Consider the following 16539-nt stretch of genomic DNA (forward strand, 5'->3'; position numbering starts at 1 on the left):
GACCAGCACACAAGGTCACCAGCGCCTGCAGATTGTGATGCGTTTCTGTGTGATTTTATATCCGTGGAACATTGAGCTTTTCAAGTGGCTCGGGCGTTTTTAGGCCCATCCTCAGCACTTATGGGAGCAGCCTGGCTCTGGGTGGCGTGTTCTGTGTTCACGAGACCAACCGAGAGACTGTGACAGGCTGTAGTCACGGTGACCCTGTAGCTCCCCTTTTCTGCATGGCTCACAGTGTCCCAGGGCCCACACCCCTAATTTTGCGTTTTGTAATCCCAGCACAAACATGACAGAGAAGCGACTCCATCGTTTCTTCAGGCAGCTGGGTTGATAGAGGCTGGAGAGAAGGTTAACACAGCCCCTCCTTCAGTGACCTCTCACCCGCCTCCCCCGGACATGGGGCTCAGGCATTGGTCGGGGGTCTCCCCCCGTAGCCCGTGGACAGACTGCATCCCCAGGAAGCCCAGACACTGGAGGGAGAGCAGCCCCAGTGCTGTGCCCTCCTGGTTACAGAGGCACCCACGTGCGGGCACAGGCCGCCAGCCCGCAGTCGGGGGAGGTGTGTGTGTGTCTGTGTGTGTGTGTATTTTGACAGATTCATCTGGGGTATTGTGATTTGGGTTCCTCAGTTTCTACGTGTTTCCTCGGGGCAACTGGGATCCTGCAACTGTGGTGAGCTGGGCCAGTTGGTTCCCTTCCCGTCTGCTGGGAGGCCTGGCCTCTGCCCCGAGGGCTGCGCTTAGCAGGAGACCGGGGGTCTGAAATCCCAACCCGGAGAGCCCGCTCCTGGGGGTGAGTGCCCACCTCCGCCCCCCGCCTCAGGGCTGCGCTGATAACTCAGTGAGTCCGAAATGGGCTTAAGGAGCAGCCGCGAAAACGTGAAACCTCACCAGAATGCAAAACAGTGCAAATTAAACCTCATTTTACTGAGCTGTTTGAGCCTTCCCAGAGGTGGAAAGAAGGAACCGCTGATGAAAGATGGTGGGGCCACAATCTTGGGCATCCTGGCTATGGTGTAAATTCCAAATGCTCCTTCAAAATATTTTAGTAAGATTTGCCAGGAGCCCTGAAAATGTACTTACTCTTCACCTGCCAGTTTCATCTGAGATGCTTGTTGTAAGCAAACGATTCTCAACGTGGATCAGACCCCTTGTGCAAGAAAGATGTCCACGGATGCGGTCCTGATAGTGGAGAAGTCTTCAGATGACGTTGCAACCCAGGGCAGCGAGGTGGTTATGGAGCCGGCAGAGCTCCAGGCCCGGCCTGTTAACCAGCATCCTGAAAGATGGCTTCAAAGGGCATGTGATAGAGTGGAAAACCCTCACCACCAAGGCCAGCTTCCAGCAGGACGCATGTTTATATTTATAATGCAACCATCGCTACAGAAAAAGCTGAGAGAAAACTCCGCGTAGAAAAAACTGGGGTGAGCTGGAATGCTGGAATACTCAGTGGCCTGGTTGCATTTGAGATGACAGCTAATTTGTGGCTAACTTGCCCTTTATTTAAAGGTGTGAGCTCATCAGCTTTTCTTCTGTGACTGGGGAGCAGGACTGTGTCCCTCGAGGACCCGTGTCCGTGTCGGCTTCTCCTCTTGGCCTCCAGGTGCGCAGGGCGATGGCCGCGTGGCGGCTTGGGTGACTCTGCTGACGAGGTTGACCATGCGCCCAGCCCAGGCTCTGCCCTGGACAGGCCGTGAGGCCTTTGGGCTGGTCTGGGGGCCCAGCGAGGCCGTCCCTGTGCCCTCGTCCTCAGCCTGGGCATGGGCTCAAAGCAGGCATGGAGCCAGGCGTCCAGCCCCTCAGTCCACCCGAGGGCTCTTGGGAGAAGCTTGTGGCTGCCCCTGCCCTCCCCCTGCTGGGGTCTTGGGTCTGCAGGAGTTGCTGTGCTTCTGTAGGGCATGGACGGTCACCTGGGACGCGGGAGCTGTGACTGAGTGTGGGACACGGCGTGGATGGTCCACCTGGGACGAGGGAGCTGCGGGCTGAGTGTGGGACAGGCGTGGACAGTCCACCTGGGACGTGGGAGCTGTGACCTGACCGTGGGACACGGCGTGGACAGTCACCTGGGATGTGGGAGCTGTGACTGAGTGTGGGACACGGCGTGGATGGTCCACCTTGGACGTGGGAGCTGTGACCTGACTGTGGGACACGGCGTGGACAGTCACCTGGGATGTGGGAGCTACAGGCTGCATGTGGGACACAGCGTGGACGGTCCACCTGGGACACGGGAGCTGTGACCCGAGTGTGGGACACGGCGTGGACGGTCCATCTGGGACATGGGAGCTGCAGGCTGCGTGTGGGACACGGCGTGGATGGTCACCTGGGACGCGGGAGCTGTGACTGAGTGTGGGACACGGCGTGGACGGTCCGCCTGGGACTCGGGAGCTGTGACCCGAGTGTGGGACATGCCTTTCTGTGGTGTGGGGGGCTCCCCACCACCCAATCAGTGGCCACAGTTGTTCTGTGCCAGCCGTGCAGGAAGGCGGGGCCACCACCTGCAACACCCTTCTGCATCTGAACGCTCCTACAGGCGGGGTGGAGAACAGGCGTGCTGCTTGCAAAACAGATGCCTGGACGAATTAGAAGAGGCCCACTTGTGGGACTTGCCTGCAGCCAGGCCTTCTGAGGACCTTCTTGACACCCAGAGGCTGACTCCCCTCCCAGGCTGCGGGGACCCGAAGCATTTGCTGGGCTGTGAGCTGGGAGGCCACCTGACCAGCAGGGAAGGAAGGGCCCCATATTTTAAAGGAGGCCCCAGGGCTCTTGTTGAGGGAAAATTTCCTCTTGTGGACAAATTGGAGAGCCGCACAATGGATTAGATTATTTTGAACAGAAGTTTGTTTCCAAACAATGTGGAAAGGAGGCCACTCAGCTTTGTTTTTGTTCAGTCACTCAGTTGTGTCCGACTGGTTGTGACTCCATGGACTGCAGCGCTCTGGGCTTCCCCGTCCTTTGCCATCTCCCGGAGTTTGCTCAGACTCATGCCTGTAAGGTGGGGCTGCTGGCTCTTCTAATGGGCTGGCACAGAAGGATCTCTGTCCCCCAGCAGCCAAGGTGCTCACGGAGTGACTTCCTGGAGAGCGCGTCTGGGCTCTCATTGTGGCCTTGGTAGTCGGGTGGAACAGCACCGAGTTCATCCTGACCTGGGCCTGGGGTGCCCCGCCTGTTTTCATGGAGTTGGGATGTTGGGGCCTGGGTGGGGAAGCCCAGCTCCTCCGGCAGACCCCAGGGTGGTGGGACAGGACTGCGGGCCCCGCTCAGCCCTGCCTCCCGCCTGGGCGCTGCAGAGCTCCGTGGGCACTCGTGGCCTCTGACCCGCTGTGCCCGAGCCTGTGCGTCCTTCCCTGAGCAGAACACCTGTACTGTGAGTGCCCCGCGGGGGTCCCGAGTCTGTTTCTCTTCCCCTGTACCCGTGGTGGGTACTTTAAACTGTGAAATATTACCGTTTTATGTTTATTAAATTGGTTATGTTTATTTGAGTTTATTGATAGCTAGTGCTGCTGATCGCTTCCTCGTGTTTGACTTTTTCGTAAGTGTCCTTTCCAGGTGTCCCCTCGTTTTCGCCGGGCTTGCGTGTGTATTTTTCTTGCTGGGAGGCAGTTCTCTGTAGCTTGTTTGATGTCTCTCCCTGGCCTGTGCCGTGCTGCAGATGTTTATCCAGTTCGTTTTACTTTCTCAGTTTTTCGCTTACGACCATTTTATATTTGACTGTGGTGATCTAGACCGGGTTTCCCTTTTGTGCTAGGCTTTTCCCTGGGATGGTCTTTCTCTGAGCTGAGAAGTCAGAATTCCAGCGTCACGCTGGGGGAAGCGCCTCTACACGCCCCTCTGGGGGCGACTTTCTGCCCCATTGCCGCACCCCAAGCTTTCCTCCAGCCCCTCTGAGTGCAGTCCACCCAAACCCTCGGGAACAAGGAGGGTCTCCTGTTGGTCAGCTTTTTCTTTCCATCTGGCTGCATTAGTGATGATTTGAGTGAGCGAGCATTTTGCTGATTGATTTAAAGACCCGTTTATCCTTTGAGGAATTATTTTTGACTTAATTGCATAAAGGGAGTAAATCAATTGAGTGGATTGATTTATGATCAGTTTGTCTTCATCAGATGATCATGACTCCAGAAAGCTCATTCTCTGTTTAAATGACTGCTGTCCGCCTCCTGAAGGACGAGCCTGTCTATAGAATCTGCTTCTGTTTGGAGACGCGCGGTCAGAAAGGTCTTAACCCGAAGTCCTCCACCCCTTTCCTCGTTAGAGTAATGAGGGGCTTGAGCCCTTTAATGCAGTGAGGAGGTGTGGGAGGGTTCATCCTGTGAGCATGTGAGTGTCCAGGCACTGGTGTGTCTCAGATGAATGGCGTGGGTTTCATGATCTTTGTGAGCCCCGGGAAGGCCGTGTATGCCCCGCTTCTGATTCTTGAGCGAGGGAGAGGGCAGGAGCTGAAGAGGGCCTGCTCTCCTGGGAGAGGTGGGCCCTGGGGAGCTGTTTTCCTGAGACGGTGTGCCCGTGATTCTCAAAGGTGAGGTCAGCACCTGCTGAAGTCTTTCAGGGAGCCTCCGGATCAGAGGAGCTTGGCCTGTTCAGAGAGCCCTGGGCTTCTGTGGGAAGGAGGCTGTTGGAGCAGGTTGCACGTGACCTCATTTGGAAGAACGCCTTCTTCAGTGTGAACGAATCCTCCTTCACTGACTGGTTTGCGTTGCCATTCGTGGAAGCAAGTTATTGTTCGTTGTTCAGTCTCTTAAGTTGTGTCCGACTCTTTGTGCCCCTGTGGTCTGCAGCATGCCAGACCTCCTTGTCCATCACCAACTCCGGAGCTTGCTCAAACTCATGTCCATTGGGTCAGTGATGCCATCCATCCACCTTGTCCTCTGTCGTCCCCTTCTCCTCCTGCCCTCAGTCTTTCCCAGCATCAGGGTCTTTTCCAATGAGTCGGCCCTTTGCATCATGTGGCCAAAGTGTTGAAGCTTAAGTTCAGTGATAAATTGGATATTTCCTTTAGCCAGAGACTTCGGGTAAACTCTTTTCTTGCTCTTCATAGAGCGTGCTGGCGTACGTGCCATGCTCTGGGCCGAGTTGTAGGTGGAGTGCCCCCTCCCTCCTGGACCGTGGGTCTCTGGCAGCAGGCCGTCAGGCACTTGGTAGGGGGTTTGGGGGTGTCTGCTGTGTGTGAGTGGAGGGGCTGGGGACATGGAGAGTGAGGTGGGCATGGCCCTGCTCTCGGAGCTCTTACTGCAGTTGGGGGACAGGCACGCAGGTGCAGCCGTGGGGAGGGATGCAGCTGGTGACGCGTGCTGTAGAAATGTAGCCGGGCAGTGCCGCGACCCGGCCTGCCCCTGTCCTCTGCAGGTGATGGCAGTGTCTGGCATTTCACGGCGTGGAGCTGACGTGTTCCCTGGCAGTGCCTTCACTGGTGGGGGTGTCGTGCAGCCTAGACACTCAGGTGGCGGTGGCGGCTCACAGGCTCTGGTTGGGAGCGTCTCTTCCGCCCACAGCACTGTCCTCCACCAGATCCCTGCTGCCCTGCCCTGTGCGCACTGACTCCAGGGCACCGAGGTCTCCACAGCCCCCCTTCCCGCTAAGGAAGGCCAGCTCTGGGCCGGGTGCCCTGGAGCCTCAGGACCTCTGGCCCGGCCTGGCCGTGTGGACGTCCACGCGGCTGCCGGCTGTGTCTGAGCCCGGTCTCCGCTCACTCTGCACACGGCAGTTTCTTTGTTCGCAGACATGGCCGTGTGCGGTGCGCCCCCCCAGAGATGAATCAGGTCAGTGAAGGAGATGGATAGACAGAGAGCGAGTGAATCGGTGAGTCGGTGAGTGAGCGTGTGCCTGGTCCCCGCTTCCTCCAGGCTCTGCAGGTGGTTCTGTTTCATCTTTACCTTTTTCCTGTCCCCACGTTTTCTTGCACAAACAAGTACTCAATACGAGTTAAGAGAATCAATCAGTATTTCAACCAATGGCAGTTCCACTACCAAACCTCTACTCACAGCGTAATGGGAAAAATCAAAGAGCCCATCAAGCCAAAAGAATGCTGTGAGATTAAGCATTGTTCTTTTTATCAAAACGACATTATAAAAGCAAGAGTCACAAGGATACCGAAGCTTCCCTTCACGCCTGATCTCAGTCCCCACGCCAACCTTGTCCTTTTCCCAAGTGCTCCCAGAGGCCTTGGCCCTGGGGTGAGATACTGCATTTTTCCAGGAGGAGACCTGCGGCTGCCTGCCCACCGCCCCCACTCCCCGTGTCCTGTCCCCCAGAGCCGTGCCTTCTGCTCGGGCTGCCGCTCCGCGGGGCTGGAGACCCATGACAGGGGTGTGCAGGGGCGCGAGGGGACAGGAACAGAGCCCCGCTGGTGGTGAGAGGCGGGTCCTTGTCATCAGGGTCCCTGTCAGGGCCAGGAGGCGGACAGTCGGCCGTGGCCGAAGGGTGCTGGCCTGCCTGACCCGAGGGAGCGCGTCATCCTTGTTTTGTCCTTGACCCGTGGTCCTCGTCTGCCCACGGCCGAGGGCTGCGGGTCTTCAACCCCATCGCAGAATCGGAAGCTCTTACGGCCTGTGATCTGTACCCTTGAGCTGCCTTTATGTTACTTATGTTAGAATTAAGCATTCCTACTGCTCAGCCAGTCTGATCATCACGCTTGTCATTTGTGCCGGGCCAAGGAGTTTTCGTGAATTTATGGTCTTGAGACGCCTCTCTCGCCAAAGCAGGACTTTTCCCCTACATTGGAGCCCAAACCTATGTAATTAAGTGCCGGAGTCTCCATCACCAGAGTGTCAGCGTTTCAAATTTAAACCTTCCAGGTCGAGGGATGCGCGGAAGATTAGACCACAGAGTGGCTCCAGCTTGCTGATAGAGAAGGGGGTGTTTCTGATCGCCAGTTAAGCTCCCGATTACCCCAAGAGGCTCATTGCAGGCAGGGCTCGAGCATGGTGGGTGATGGACGTGGTCATAACGGCCGCGTTGGCCCCTTCCCCGCCCTCGCTTGTCCCCAGCAGGGCCGGCTCTCCTCCTGAAGCTGGTGGTGCGGGAGGCGCCCTCCAGCCTGTGTGGGTGGGATCCTGTGTGGGTGTCTGGGGACCCGCGAGCGTCCTGGTGGTGTTTAACTGTGAGCCGTCTCCCCTTTCTGGTTGGCAGGCCACCCTGTTGCTTTTACCTCGTGGGGACGCCCGCTGAGAGCTCCCTGGTCCCCATCCCCGTGAGTGAGGCCCCAGCCCGTGTCCCCTGCCTTGCCCATGCCGGGTCTCCTGGGGGCAGAGGGAGGCCGCGGGGGCCCCGCTCAGGATGTCGCAGCTCGGGGAGCTTGTGCAGGGACCGGCTCTCTTGCTGATGGAGGAGAGGACGGGGGCTACTGTTCTTCTGCAGGAAGCCCTGCCTCTCCCGAGTTGTCGCCGTGCCAGGAGGCTAGCTACCAGGGCTCTTCCCTCCTGTCCGCGTGGAGTCAGAGGCCCCGGCCCCCTCGCCTGGTCCAGCGCGGCCACGATGCCCAGCGGACGAGCCCCGACTCTGGCTCTGCCCCGCCCGGCACCTTCCCTGCCCATAAGCCCCGCGTCTGCCGGGTGGGGTGTTCTCCCCTGTGGGCGTCTTCCCATGAAACAGACCCCGGCGCAGAGGACACACTGTGGAAACGCAGGAGAAGCCCTCCGTCCACCTGTCTGTCCGTCTGACTGTCGGTGGTGGCGGCCGTCATGACTGCCTCTTCGTCGTGGTGTCCCAGGACTCGAGCTCCTCACCCTGCCTGTTCTTTCCCCACTCACCTTTTCTTTCTTCTGGACACGGAAGGGTGCACAGGAGAGTCCTGCTTTATATTTACCCAAGACGGATTTTGGATGTTTCAAAGCAGCCCTCATATCCCTGTGTGGTTTTCTCCATACGAGGCTCTGTTCTTCCATTTTTCTGTTTCCTGTGTCTGGCGGAGGATGGCTGGCACCACCCCCCACCGAAAGCCAGCGGATCCCCTCACCCTAATCCTTCTGACCCCCAAACACCCTGAAGCCTCTCGTGGTTTGCAAGGGCAGTACCACCACCATGGGGAACTTTGGCTCCAGGGCTGTTTGTCTGTGGGACAGACAGACTTTTAGTTAAACTCTCCCAGTGGCTTAAACAGCATCGGGGGCCCCCCACCCCCCGCCCGTTGCTAAATAACTGCACCAGGAAAGCAGGTGCTGACTTCTTACTCTGCACCTTTCCGTGGAAAACAGAGAGTGGTGGGTTCCTGCCCCCCAGTCACGCGGGGCGTCCCGGGTTCTCTGCGGCGCCGTCTAAGCCGTGTTCTTGTGTCGTGTCTGACCTGCAGTTCTGGAGTTTTCCATATGAATGGAGCTGTTGATAAAGATTGGGGTTGTTTTTCAAATTGCTTTTTAAACAATCAGACGGCCAGACAGCATTTTCAAAGAATTTATGCAAACCCTCGCCTAAAGCTTTTCTGTGATCCAAGGCGGCGAGCGAGGTTGTTTCTAATTAAGTGTCTGTCTTCCCTGTCGTGCGCCTTCGTGTTCACTGAGGTCCGCTCGGGACTGTGGGTCTTCCGCCTGGGACCGTGGCCGTCAGCGCCTTTTCCGCCTCCCTGGGGTTGGCCTGTGTGCTTGCCCCCTGCACTCTGAAGGCCTCGTGGGGTTAGAGGTCTTTCCCCAGCTTGGTGTCCCCAGGATACAGGCCTGGCCCGGAAGCGAGGTGTGTGGACAAGCTGGGGAGGAGGGCTGGTGCAGCTTCGAGACCGCGTTGCTCACGCCGGCGTTCATGTCCGTTTGTGATTAAAAGGTGAAGGTAAGAGTGGAATCCGGCCGGGTTTTGATGAACCGTTTGGTTTACGTTCTCTCATTTTAAGTAGGCTGTTTGTTGTAAACGCCGTTTTCTGGAGTCCACCGTGGCCCTGAGTGTCTGGCTCCCGGGGCGGTGGGAGGGCTCAGCCCTGCCTGGAGTTGGGGAGGCTGTGTGGGGGCCCCCCTCCATCCTGGGGGCCCGGAGCCCCTCACCCCCCGCGCCTGCAGCGTCTTCACAGGCTGGGTCAGGATGTCCACACGGCCCAGGTCCCGGGGCGGCACCGCTGCTCGGACACGCCTGCTGCCGTGTAGCCGTGCAGGCCTCACTCCCTCCTGCGCTGGTCGGGTCAGTCTGCTCTGCCGTCCCTGTGAGTTCGTCAGCTCTGCCCTTTGGGTCCTGTCTCTTCCCCTGAACCCGGGCCGGTGGCCGGGATGCTTCACCTCCATGTCCTGTCTCCTTGGCCTCGGCCTCTCTGTCGTCACCGAGTCCCGCTGACCTGAGGTGCAGACCCCTTGCCCCCCTGTCCCACCGCCCTGCGGGCCGTAAGGGCAGCGGGCAAGCTCTGGGGGCAGGTGTGCACCCGGGGGTCAGGAGGTCTTGACCCCGAGAGCTGGCGTCGCCCCGTGGTGTGAGCTCGCTGAGGGGTCAGCATGCGGCCTGTCAGTCAGAGCCTTGCTGCGCTTGCTTTTCTGTTGGTGTCTGGTCCAGCCACGCCCCCCCCCCCCCCCCGCCGCGGTACCGCCAGTGCCCCCCTGTGCCCCCTGCCAGGGCAGCTGCTGTGGTTTCTGCTCTGTCCCTCGACTCTGACTGCAGTCCCAGCCCGAGGCTTCTGGAAGGTTCTGCACTGTTCCCAGTGCTCTGCTGTGCTGGGGGCGCCTTCTCTGGCAGGAGGGTATTTATCTCATTCTGACAGCAGGGGTCATTCCGATTCTCTCGACCTGCAGGAGACAGACGGGCGTGGGGGCTGTCCGAGTTAAACGCCAGTGCTTCGTTACGTCCGAGAGGAACAAATGGCCTGTCGCGGGGAGTGACGCCTGGCATAGGCCGCGACATTTCCTGGGATCCAATAATAAGCCCGCTAAACAGACCAAGAACATTTGCCGTGGCGCCCGCCTGCCTCCCACAGGTGCCCACCCCCCGCCGTCCTGACCTGGGTGGCCCCGCCTCCTCTTTGACCTGGAGAGGGGTGAGGCCCTGTAGCTCAATGGTCTGGAGACCCCCGAAAGCGAGGACGTGGAGGAAAGACACTCCCAAGGAGTCCTTGGGTTGTTGTAGACCCGGCGCCCTAAGACTAGAAAGTGGTCAGCTCTCTGGTTCAGGGGAAGCCGAGTCGATCCTGCCCAAGCCGTTTTCCCAGCAGGGAAGTCTGTGGCCCGAGGAGGCCACTTCCACTCCTGTCTGTGATCTCAGTCTTGAAGCAGGAAGACGTCATGCTGGGCGGGACCTGGTGCCCGCAGCCCAGACAGCGCAGTGCAGGGAGCCCTGGGAGGGGCCTGTCAACCAGCAGAGAAGACGCCGTGTGCAGAGTCAGGCGGGCTCCGTCCCCAGGGCGCTCAGGGCCCATGGGCACATGGGCCTCCAGGACAGAGTTCCGAGGCCGGGTGCTTGGCCGGGCCGGCCTGGGGGCAGAGCGAGGCCTGCAGCCCCCGGAGGGCAGGGTCACGGGCACCTTGGGCTGGGGGGGAGCCCAGAGCCGGCCTCGAAACACATTTCACCCCAGTCCCGCGTCAGAGGGGAGGGCAGCCCATGTGGGTCTGCCCGCCGGGGCCTGGCTGCGAACAGAAAGCCCTCCCTGTTGGCCGTTTTCCATTTCTGAAGTCGTTTCCCCCTTTAATCCGCCAGCTGCTTGGGGGCGTTGGTTCCTCCTCATCTCTGCACCCTAGGGTCTGGAGTGTAGGGGTGTGGGGAGTGCCCACTGAGGAGCGGTGATAAACGACGTGGCCCGTGCGTGCGGTGGGAGGTCATTCTCCCCCAGAGAGGAGGGGAGGCTCGGGCACCCCTGGAAGCCTCGTGTGCAGTGAGGACCACCTGACAGGACAGGCCGTGTGGCCCGTGTCCACTGGCCTGAGATGGCCACACAGGATGTCCGGGGGCAGGCAGCACGCTGCCCGGGGCCCCTGGGGCTGGGAGGGGCTGCTGCTGGGCTCAGGCTGTGTTTGGGGGTGATGAAAACATTCTGGAGTTAGATAGTGGCGACGCCACCTAAGCCCATGAAGGTCCTAAGACCCACTGAATTGTACACTCGAATTATATCTCAATGAAAGAAGGCTCCAGACCAAAGCGACAAAGGCCTGTTGAGTGAGTGAGGGAGCAGATGAAGGAGGGGCTGAGGGCTGCTTTCCTTCCACAGAAGGACACATGCGCTCCCAGGGGCCTGCAGGGCTTGGAGCCAGAGCTGCTGTGTGGTGTACATGGCCGTGAGGCTGTGCCCCGAGGGGTGTGCGCGTGTCGGGGCCGTGGCAGCCTGTCTGGGCTCCTGAGGGCCCAGCCAGTCGGCTCTCCTGTGGGCTGCCGGCCTGGAAATGCCCGCCCTGTTTTCACTTTCTTACTTTTGCTGTGAACAGAGAACAGAGCGGGAGGGTGTCCACGACGGCTCCCCGAGTCTCGCGCGGGGTGGGGGTCCGGCCATGTCAGGTGTGAGGCGTGCCTGAGTGCAGAGGCCTGGCTACAGCCTGGGGGCAGACACGGGTCCACGCTGTGACCCCCCCATTTCCAGGCTGGCTTGTTGCGTCTCTGCACCCCATTTTCCCAGGGGTGCAATGGTGGCCATAATAGAGTCAGTGCATTTAAAACACGACGGAGTGCCTGGCATATGTAATAATCACTCGATACAGGTTAGCAGTTATTATTATTATAATTATTGTCATTTTTATCCACTTAAAACTTTCTAAATATATTCCAGGCTGAAATGTTTCTTTTCTTAGAGAACATTTTCATTGCAAGGATGCCATGCATATTTGCAAAATACAACAAAAGTAAATAACATTTTAGAAATAGGAGACACAATTTTTTAAACATTTATGAATGTTAGGCCGGATGATAGCAATTTTTCTAAGGATCTAAAATCAGTTTCTTCAAATGTCTGATAAGCCATTCCAATGAGGCATCTGTTTTGCATTGTGAAACTTTTAAGTTATGCTTTCTCATTAGATTTTTGTACTTGAAGGAAATTACTTAGAGCGCCATTGCCTGTTCTTCCTTTCAGACACATCTGTGTCTTTGCTGTCTTGGTGTCTGCTCTCAGTGCAGCAATATTTATCCAGTGTGGTTTTGGGAAGTCTCACCTTGGAAGCAGGTTTTTAGAGGGCTTATTACTGAGTGAATTTGTGAATACATTAGCAGAATTTTTAAAAAATCTTATGGAAAAACTCCAATGTCAGTTAGGAATAAGTAATATATTTTAGATCCCCTCTTCTTAGGATGTGAAATGCCCAAGAAGCAACGCTTTACAATATATTAATTATGTTAATTAATTGGAGAAGATTCAGAATATTAATTATCTGCAACTAATTAGGTATTAAAATTGAGGCCTGTTTAAGTGATGAGGTGGAAGACAAGTCATCCAGTTAGAGTGAGAGAAGTGGAGGGAGGGGGTCCTGGGTGGGAGGGGGGCACGTTCCTGTAAGCGGAGCACACATCTTCCTGAGGCCTGACGGCTCCTTGTCTCTCCCTCCCCCGCCCGCAGACGACGAGGACGCGGACTCCGCCGACATCTCCCGGGTGCCTGAGGATGTGCTGCGCAACGTGGAGGCTGACACGTACTGGTGCATGAGCCGGCTGCTGGACGGCATCCAGGTGAGTCCCACCCAGGTCCCGCCACCTGCCACGGCTGCTCAAGCCTTCTGAAGCCCTGACTCTGCCGCCGAGCGTGCATGCGTCTGTCTGGGCGCGCACATGGGCCCCTGGAGCCCGTGGCGGGCATGGTGCAGGCTCAGAGGGACCAGTCCCCCCCTGCAGAGTCCGATCCCCACTAGGCCCACCTCCCTCTCTGCTGCAGCTGGTGACTGTGTGGTTCTGCCCGTAGTGCAGGCCGTCGTGGCAAGCTGTTTCACTATCCACGGAACTGAGTTCAGAGGAACCTGCCTCTTAAAGGGCATCGGATTTAGAGTGACATGGGGCGTATGGGTGGCTGGCCCCACCGCCCTGCCATCCTCAGCTCAGGGACCTTGGCATTCTAGGACGTGGTGCTGGGTCCCAGAGGGAGCTGAGAGCCGGAGGGCGTCCTGCCACCATGGGTGGGGCCCCTGTGGGTGGGGTTCTGCTAGACCCGAGGTCAGCTGGGCTACTGGCTGAGGTTTTCGCAGAGGAGCCAATCCCCCAGGGCATGGCGGTTTGATGGAATCCTTCACCCCCATGTATCAGCAGGGAGGCTCTTACACAGGTGCCTGGGGAGGACGCAGTTGGCAGGTCAGGGGCAAAAGGCAGCTGGGGCCTCATGTGCAGCAGGAGGTGGCTGAGGAAGCTGGCTGGCCCTCGAGCCAGCTGCAGGCCCCGTTTGGCTCAGCCGGCTCCCACACGGCCTTCTCAGACGCCCGCCTGGTGCCCAGTGCCACGCCCATTCTGGGGGTGGAGGTAGAGGCGAGTGAGCACCGTGTTACCAGGCATAAAATCACTCTGGGGACATGCATGGGGGCAGAGTGGGACCTGGAGGGGAAAGCCTGGGGCAGGGCTTTGATCTGAGGTTTGTTCTGGTCACCCCCTCAAGGACGGTCTGCTGCAAAGACAGCCGCCCCAGGCGGAGGCTGCGCAGGGGACTTGGGTTCCGCCAGGACCCCTTTGTCCCAGGTGAAGTGGGGTCCTTCCACCGGGAGTGGGAGGACAGGGCGTGGGGATGCTCTTGTCACCAGCGTCCCCCACAAGCCTCGGCTTTTCCGGGGCTCTTGTCACAGCAAGTGTCCCTGACCCCACCGGCTGGAGAGGCCTCAGCTCAGCTGCTTGGTTTGAAGTGGTCCAAGTGAGGCTTTTCTAAGGTGTCGTCTAAAGACTGACGCCAAGAGCTGACTCACTGGAAAAGACCCGATGCTGGGAAAGATGGAAGGCGGGAGGAGAAGGGGACGACAGAGGATGAGATGGTTGGATGGCATCACCGACTCGATGGACATGAATGTGAGCAAGCTCCGGGAGACGCTGAAGGACAGGGAGGCCTGGCGTGCTGCAGTCCACGGGGTTGCAAAGAGTCGAACACATCTCAGCGACTGAACAGCAGGCAACAAAAGATTGAGGCCCTTGGGGTTAATGCGCGTAAATCAGCTACAACGATTCTCTTGAAGAAAACCGTGTGGATCCCCGTTCCCCTTGCTAACCTAGGAATTGACAAAGAAAGCAGAAGCCCTTCCTGGAGCTGAACAACGGGAACCTCATGTCTGAGAGCCCCTCAGGTCTCCTGGGGACGCATTTTGTGTCTGGTAAAGAGAAATGTGCCTGCTGGAGACGTATTTCAGCCCCAGCATCAATTCATCATTTCCCCACTCTGATACTGTTCTCGTATTTTTCAGTCTTTCCTCCCAAACTTCAGACTCTTTTCCTCCTTGGAAAAGAGATTGAATCGTAGTGTGAAACTTTATAAATTTCAAATGTCACTTCTCTGATCATGAGTGATGGGACTTCTGCCATTTAAATACAAGATTATCTGGCTTCTATTTGTAAATAAAATCAGCTGTACATAGAAATCGATGCTGGCTTTTCATTTTTCACCCGAGATTTCTTGTCTGATGAAAGGGTTTCTTGACAAGGTTGCTGCGTGGAAGGCATAATGTTTCTCTGGCACACGCGCATGTGTGTGTGTGTGTGTGTGTGTGTGTGTACAACAGACGTGAGGCCGGCAGCAGCCATCCGTCTTTCTGTCACGTGGTTATGATTGATTCCACTTGATCCTCCGGTGCACAGGGATTCAGGGAGGCCCGCTACGGGCATCTGGGGGCTTTGGGGGGCTCTTCTGTAATTCCCTTAGATGAGGCCGTCCCTGGCGACCCCGTGCGAGCTCCTGGGGCGCTTCTCATTGTTCGCAGGTGCTGTCACCATTCATCACGGGTGTGTGGGCCTGTGAGGGCTTCCCAAGTGGAGCAGTGGGAAGGAATCTGCCTGCCAGTGCAGGAGACACAGGTTCGATCCCTGGGTCTGGGAGATCCCCTCGAGAAGGAAGTGGCAATCTGCTGCAGTATTCTTGCCTGGAAAATCCCATAGACAGAGGAGCCTGGCGGGCTACAGTTCAGGAAGTCGAAAAGAGGTGGACACGGCTTAGTCTTTGACCACGCACTGTGAGGCTGTGGTGCTTAAGAGGTTTCCTCTTATGGTTAAGAGGGAAAATGGGCTAGAAAGTCTGCGCCCCTTGGGCCTGGCTGCTCTCGCGCCTCGGCGCACGAGCCTGCTCCTGGTCACACGTCTCCTCTCCATGCTTCTCGGAACTTGTAGGGCGCCTTCTTCCAGCACCCTTTTCATCACATCAGTCCCTGGTTGAGAACCACTGAGAAAGCTCGTTTTTGGTTTTGTTGAGCACAACCCTCAGCCTGGTCTTCGTGCTCGTTCCCTGTGCTTGATGAGGTTCAGGTTTATATCGTGTGATGGCTGTCCACCCCGTCACCAGAGGCTTCAGGGAGGGGGTCAGAGTCTCCTTGCAGGGAAGGCCAGGGCAGCGTCGTGTGGCTGGAGGGTGACGGGGAAGAGGTGACCCCGGCGAGTGCGCAGCGTCTCCAGCCCGTTGGCGCTCCCAGGTGGCGGTTCAGCCTTGCAAGCAGCACAAGGGGCAGAGCCGCTCGCCCTCGAGCAGGTGCGTGTTGGACCCACACCCCCGCCCTGAAGCCTGCTGGACGGCCTTCCCCAGCTGAAACAAGTGGCGATGAGTTCTGTTTTGCTGGGGGAAATTCTGCAGGACAGCGCACGTCTGTTCATACTCTTGCCGTCCAGTAGCCTAGATGGAGATGCTGTGTTTCCGGCTCTCCCAGGGGCCTGGGTGTGAGATGCTGCTGCGTGGGGCACCTGGCACCTGCAGACCCAGCGCCGGGTGCCGTGCGTCCCTCCCCCGCTGGTTCATGGTGGCGGGGAGCCGGGAGAGGAGGCCCTGGGCCCGGCATCGGTGCGGACTAGGAAAGGGCAAGCCTCCGCCCCTCCTCCACAAACCCCTGGTGCTGGGCGTGGCTCCCTAAAGTGAGCAGGAACCGCAAGCTGGCGGGGGACCGCAGAGGGGTCGTCAGACGCGCTGGTGCGAGGAGGTCAGGCGTCAGTGCCTGGCGAGGTGTAAAGATCAGGCGAAGACCCGCCCCCGGAAGTCCAGGTGCCGTCCAGAAACAGTGCAGCGGTTCTGAGTGAGGTCTCTGCTCCGCGTCTCAGGGCCGCCTGCCGTTCCTGCTAGTGGGAGTTAAGGAGCTCCTACTCGTGGGCTGATTCTACCAGTACCTGCCAGTAGAGCTCCACCAGATGATGCAGAACCGTTTAGGGATTTACTTTAGCAACAAGAAATGCATTCTATGCTATTTTAAGTAAAACGTTTCAAGATAAATGAGTATTTACCAAAACAAAAGTGTTTAATGAGAAGAGAGGCATGGTTTGACTTTTACGTGCCTTGATGGGAGACAGCTGAATTCTCATCTGTGTTTCTACAGTCAGCTTGTTGTAATACGTATTTTTGTTGTTGTTGAAGTATATGATGAAAACCCAGACTCTCGTAGGCATGTAGTTGAAAAAGGGAGAAGTACCATAATAGCCCTCTGGATGACTGGGTGCCTTCCCTTCAATACTGTACCACGGCCTAAGAGATGGTAGCTCCTAAAGGCCACTTGCAGTGTGACTGTGAAGC

The 16539-nt window shown here is 57.6% G+C and overlaps 1 protein-coding gene across 2 annotated transcripts in view; it reads left to right on the forward strand.

The window, feature by feature from the left end:
• Positions 1-16539, forward strand: part of TBC1D22A (TBC1 domain family member 22A) — a 260368-nt gene that overhangs the window by 146870 nt on the left and 96959 nt on the right. For both annotated transcript variants that reach the window (XM_070790591.1, XM_019961997.2), the window contains exon 9: positions 12433-12542. In XM_070790591.1, coding sequence (XP_070646692.1) covers positions 12433-12542 — 110 coding nt within the window. The remainder of the gene's footprint in view (positions 1-12432; positions 12543-16539) is intronic.

The sequence above is a fragment of the Bos indicus genome, chromosome 5 (genome assembly GCF_029378745.1).
Source record: "Bos indicus isolate NIAB-ARS_2022 breed Sahiwal x Tharparkar chromosome 5, NIAB-ARS_B.indTharparkar_mat_pri_1.0, whole genome shotgun sequence".
NCBI lineage: Eukaryota > Metazoa > Chordata > Mammalia > Artiodactyla > Bovidae > Bos > Bos indicus.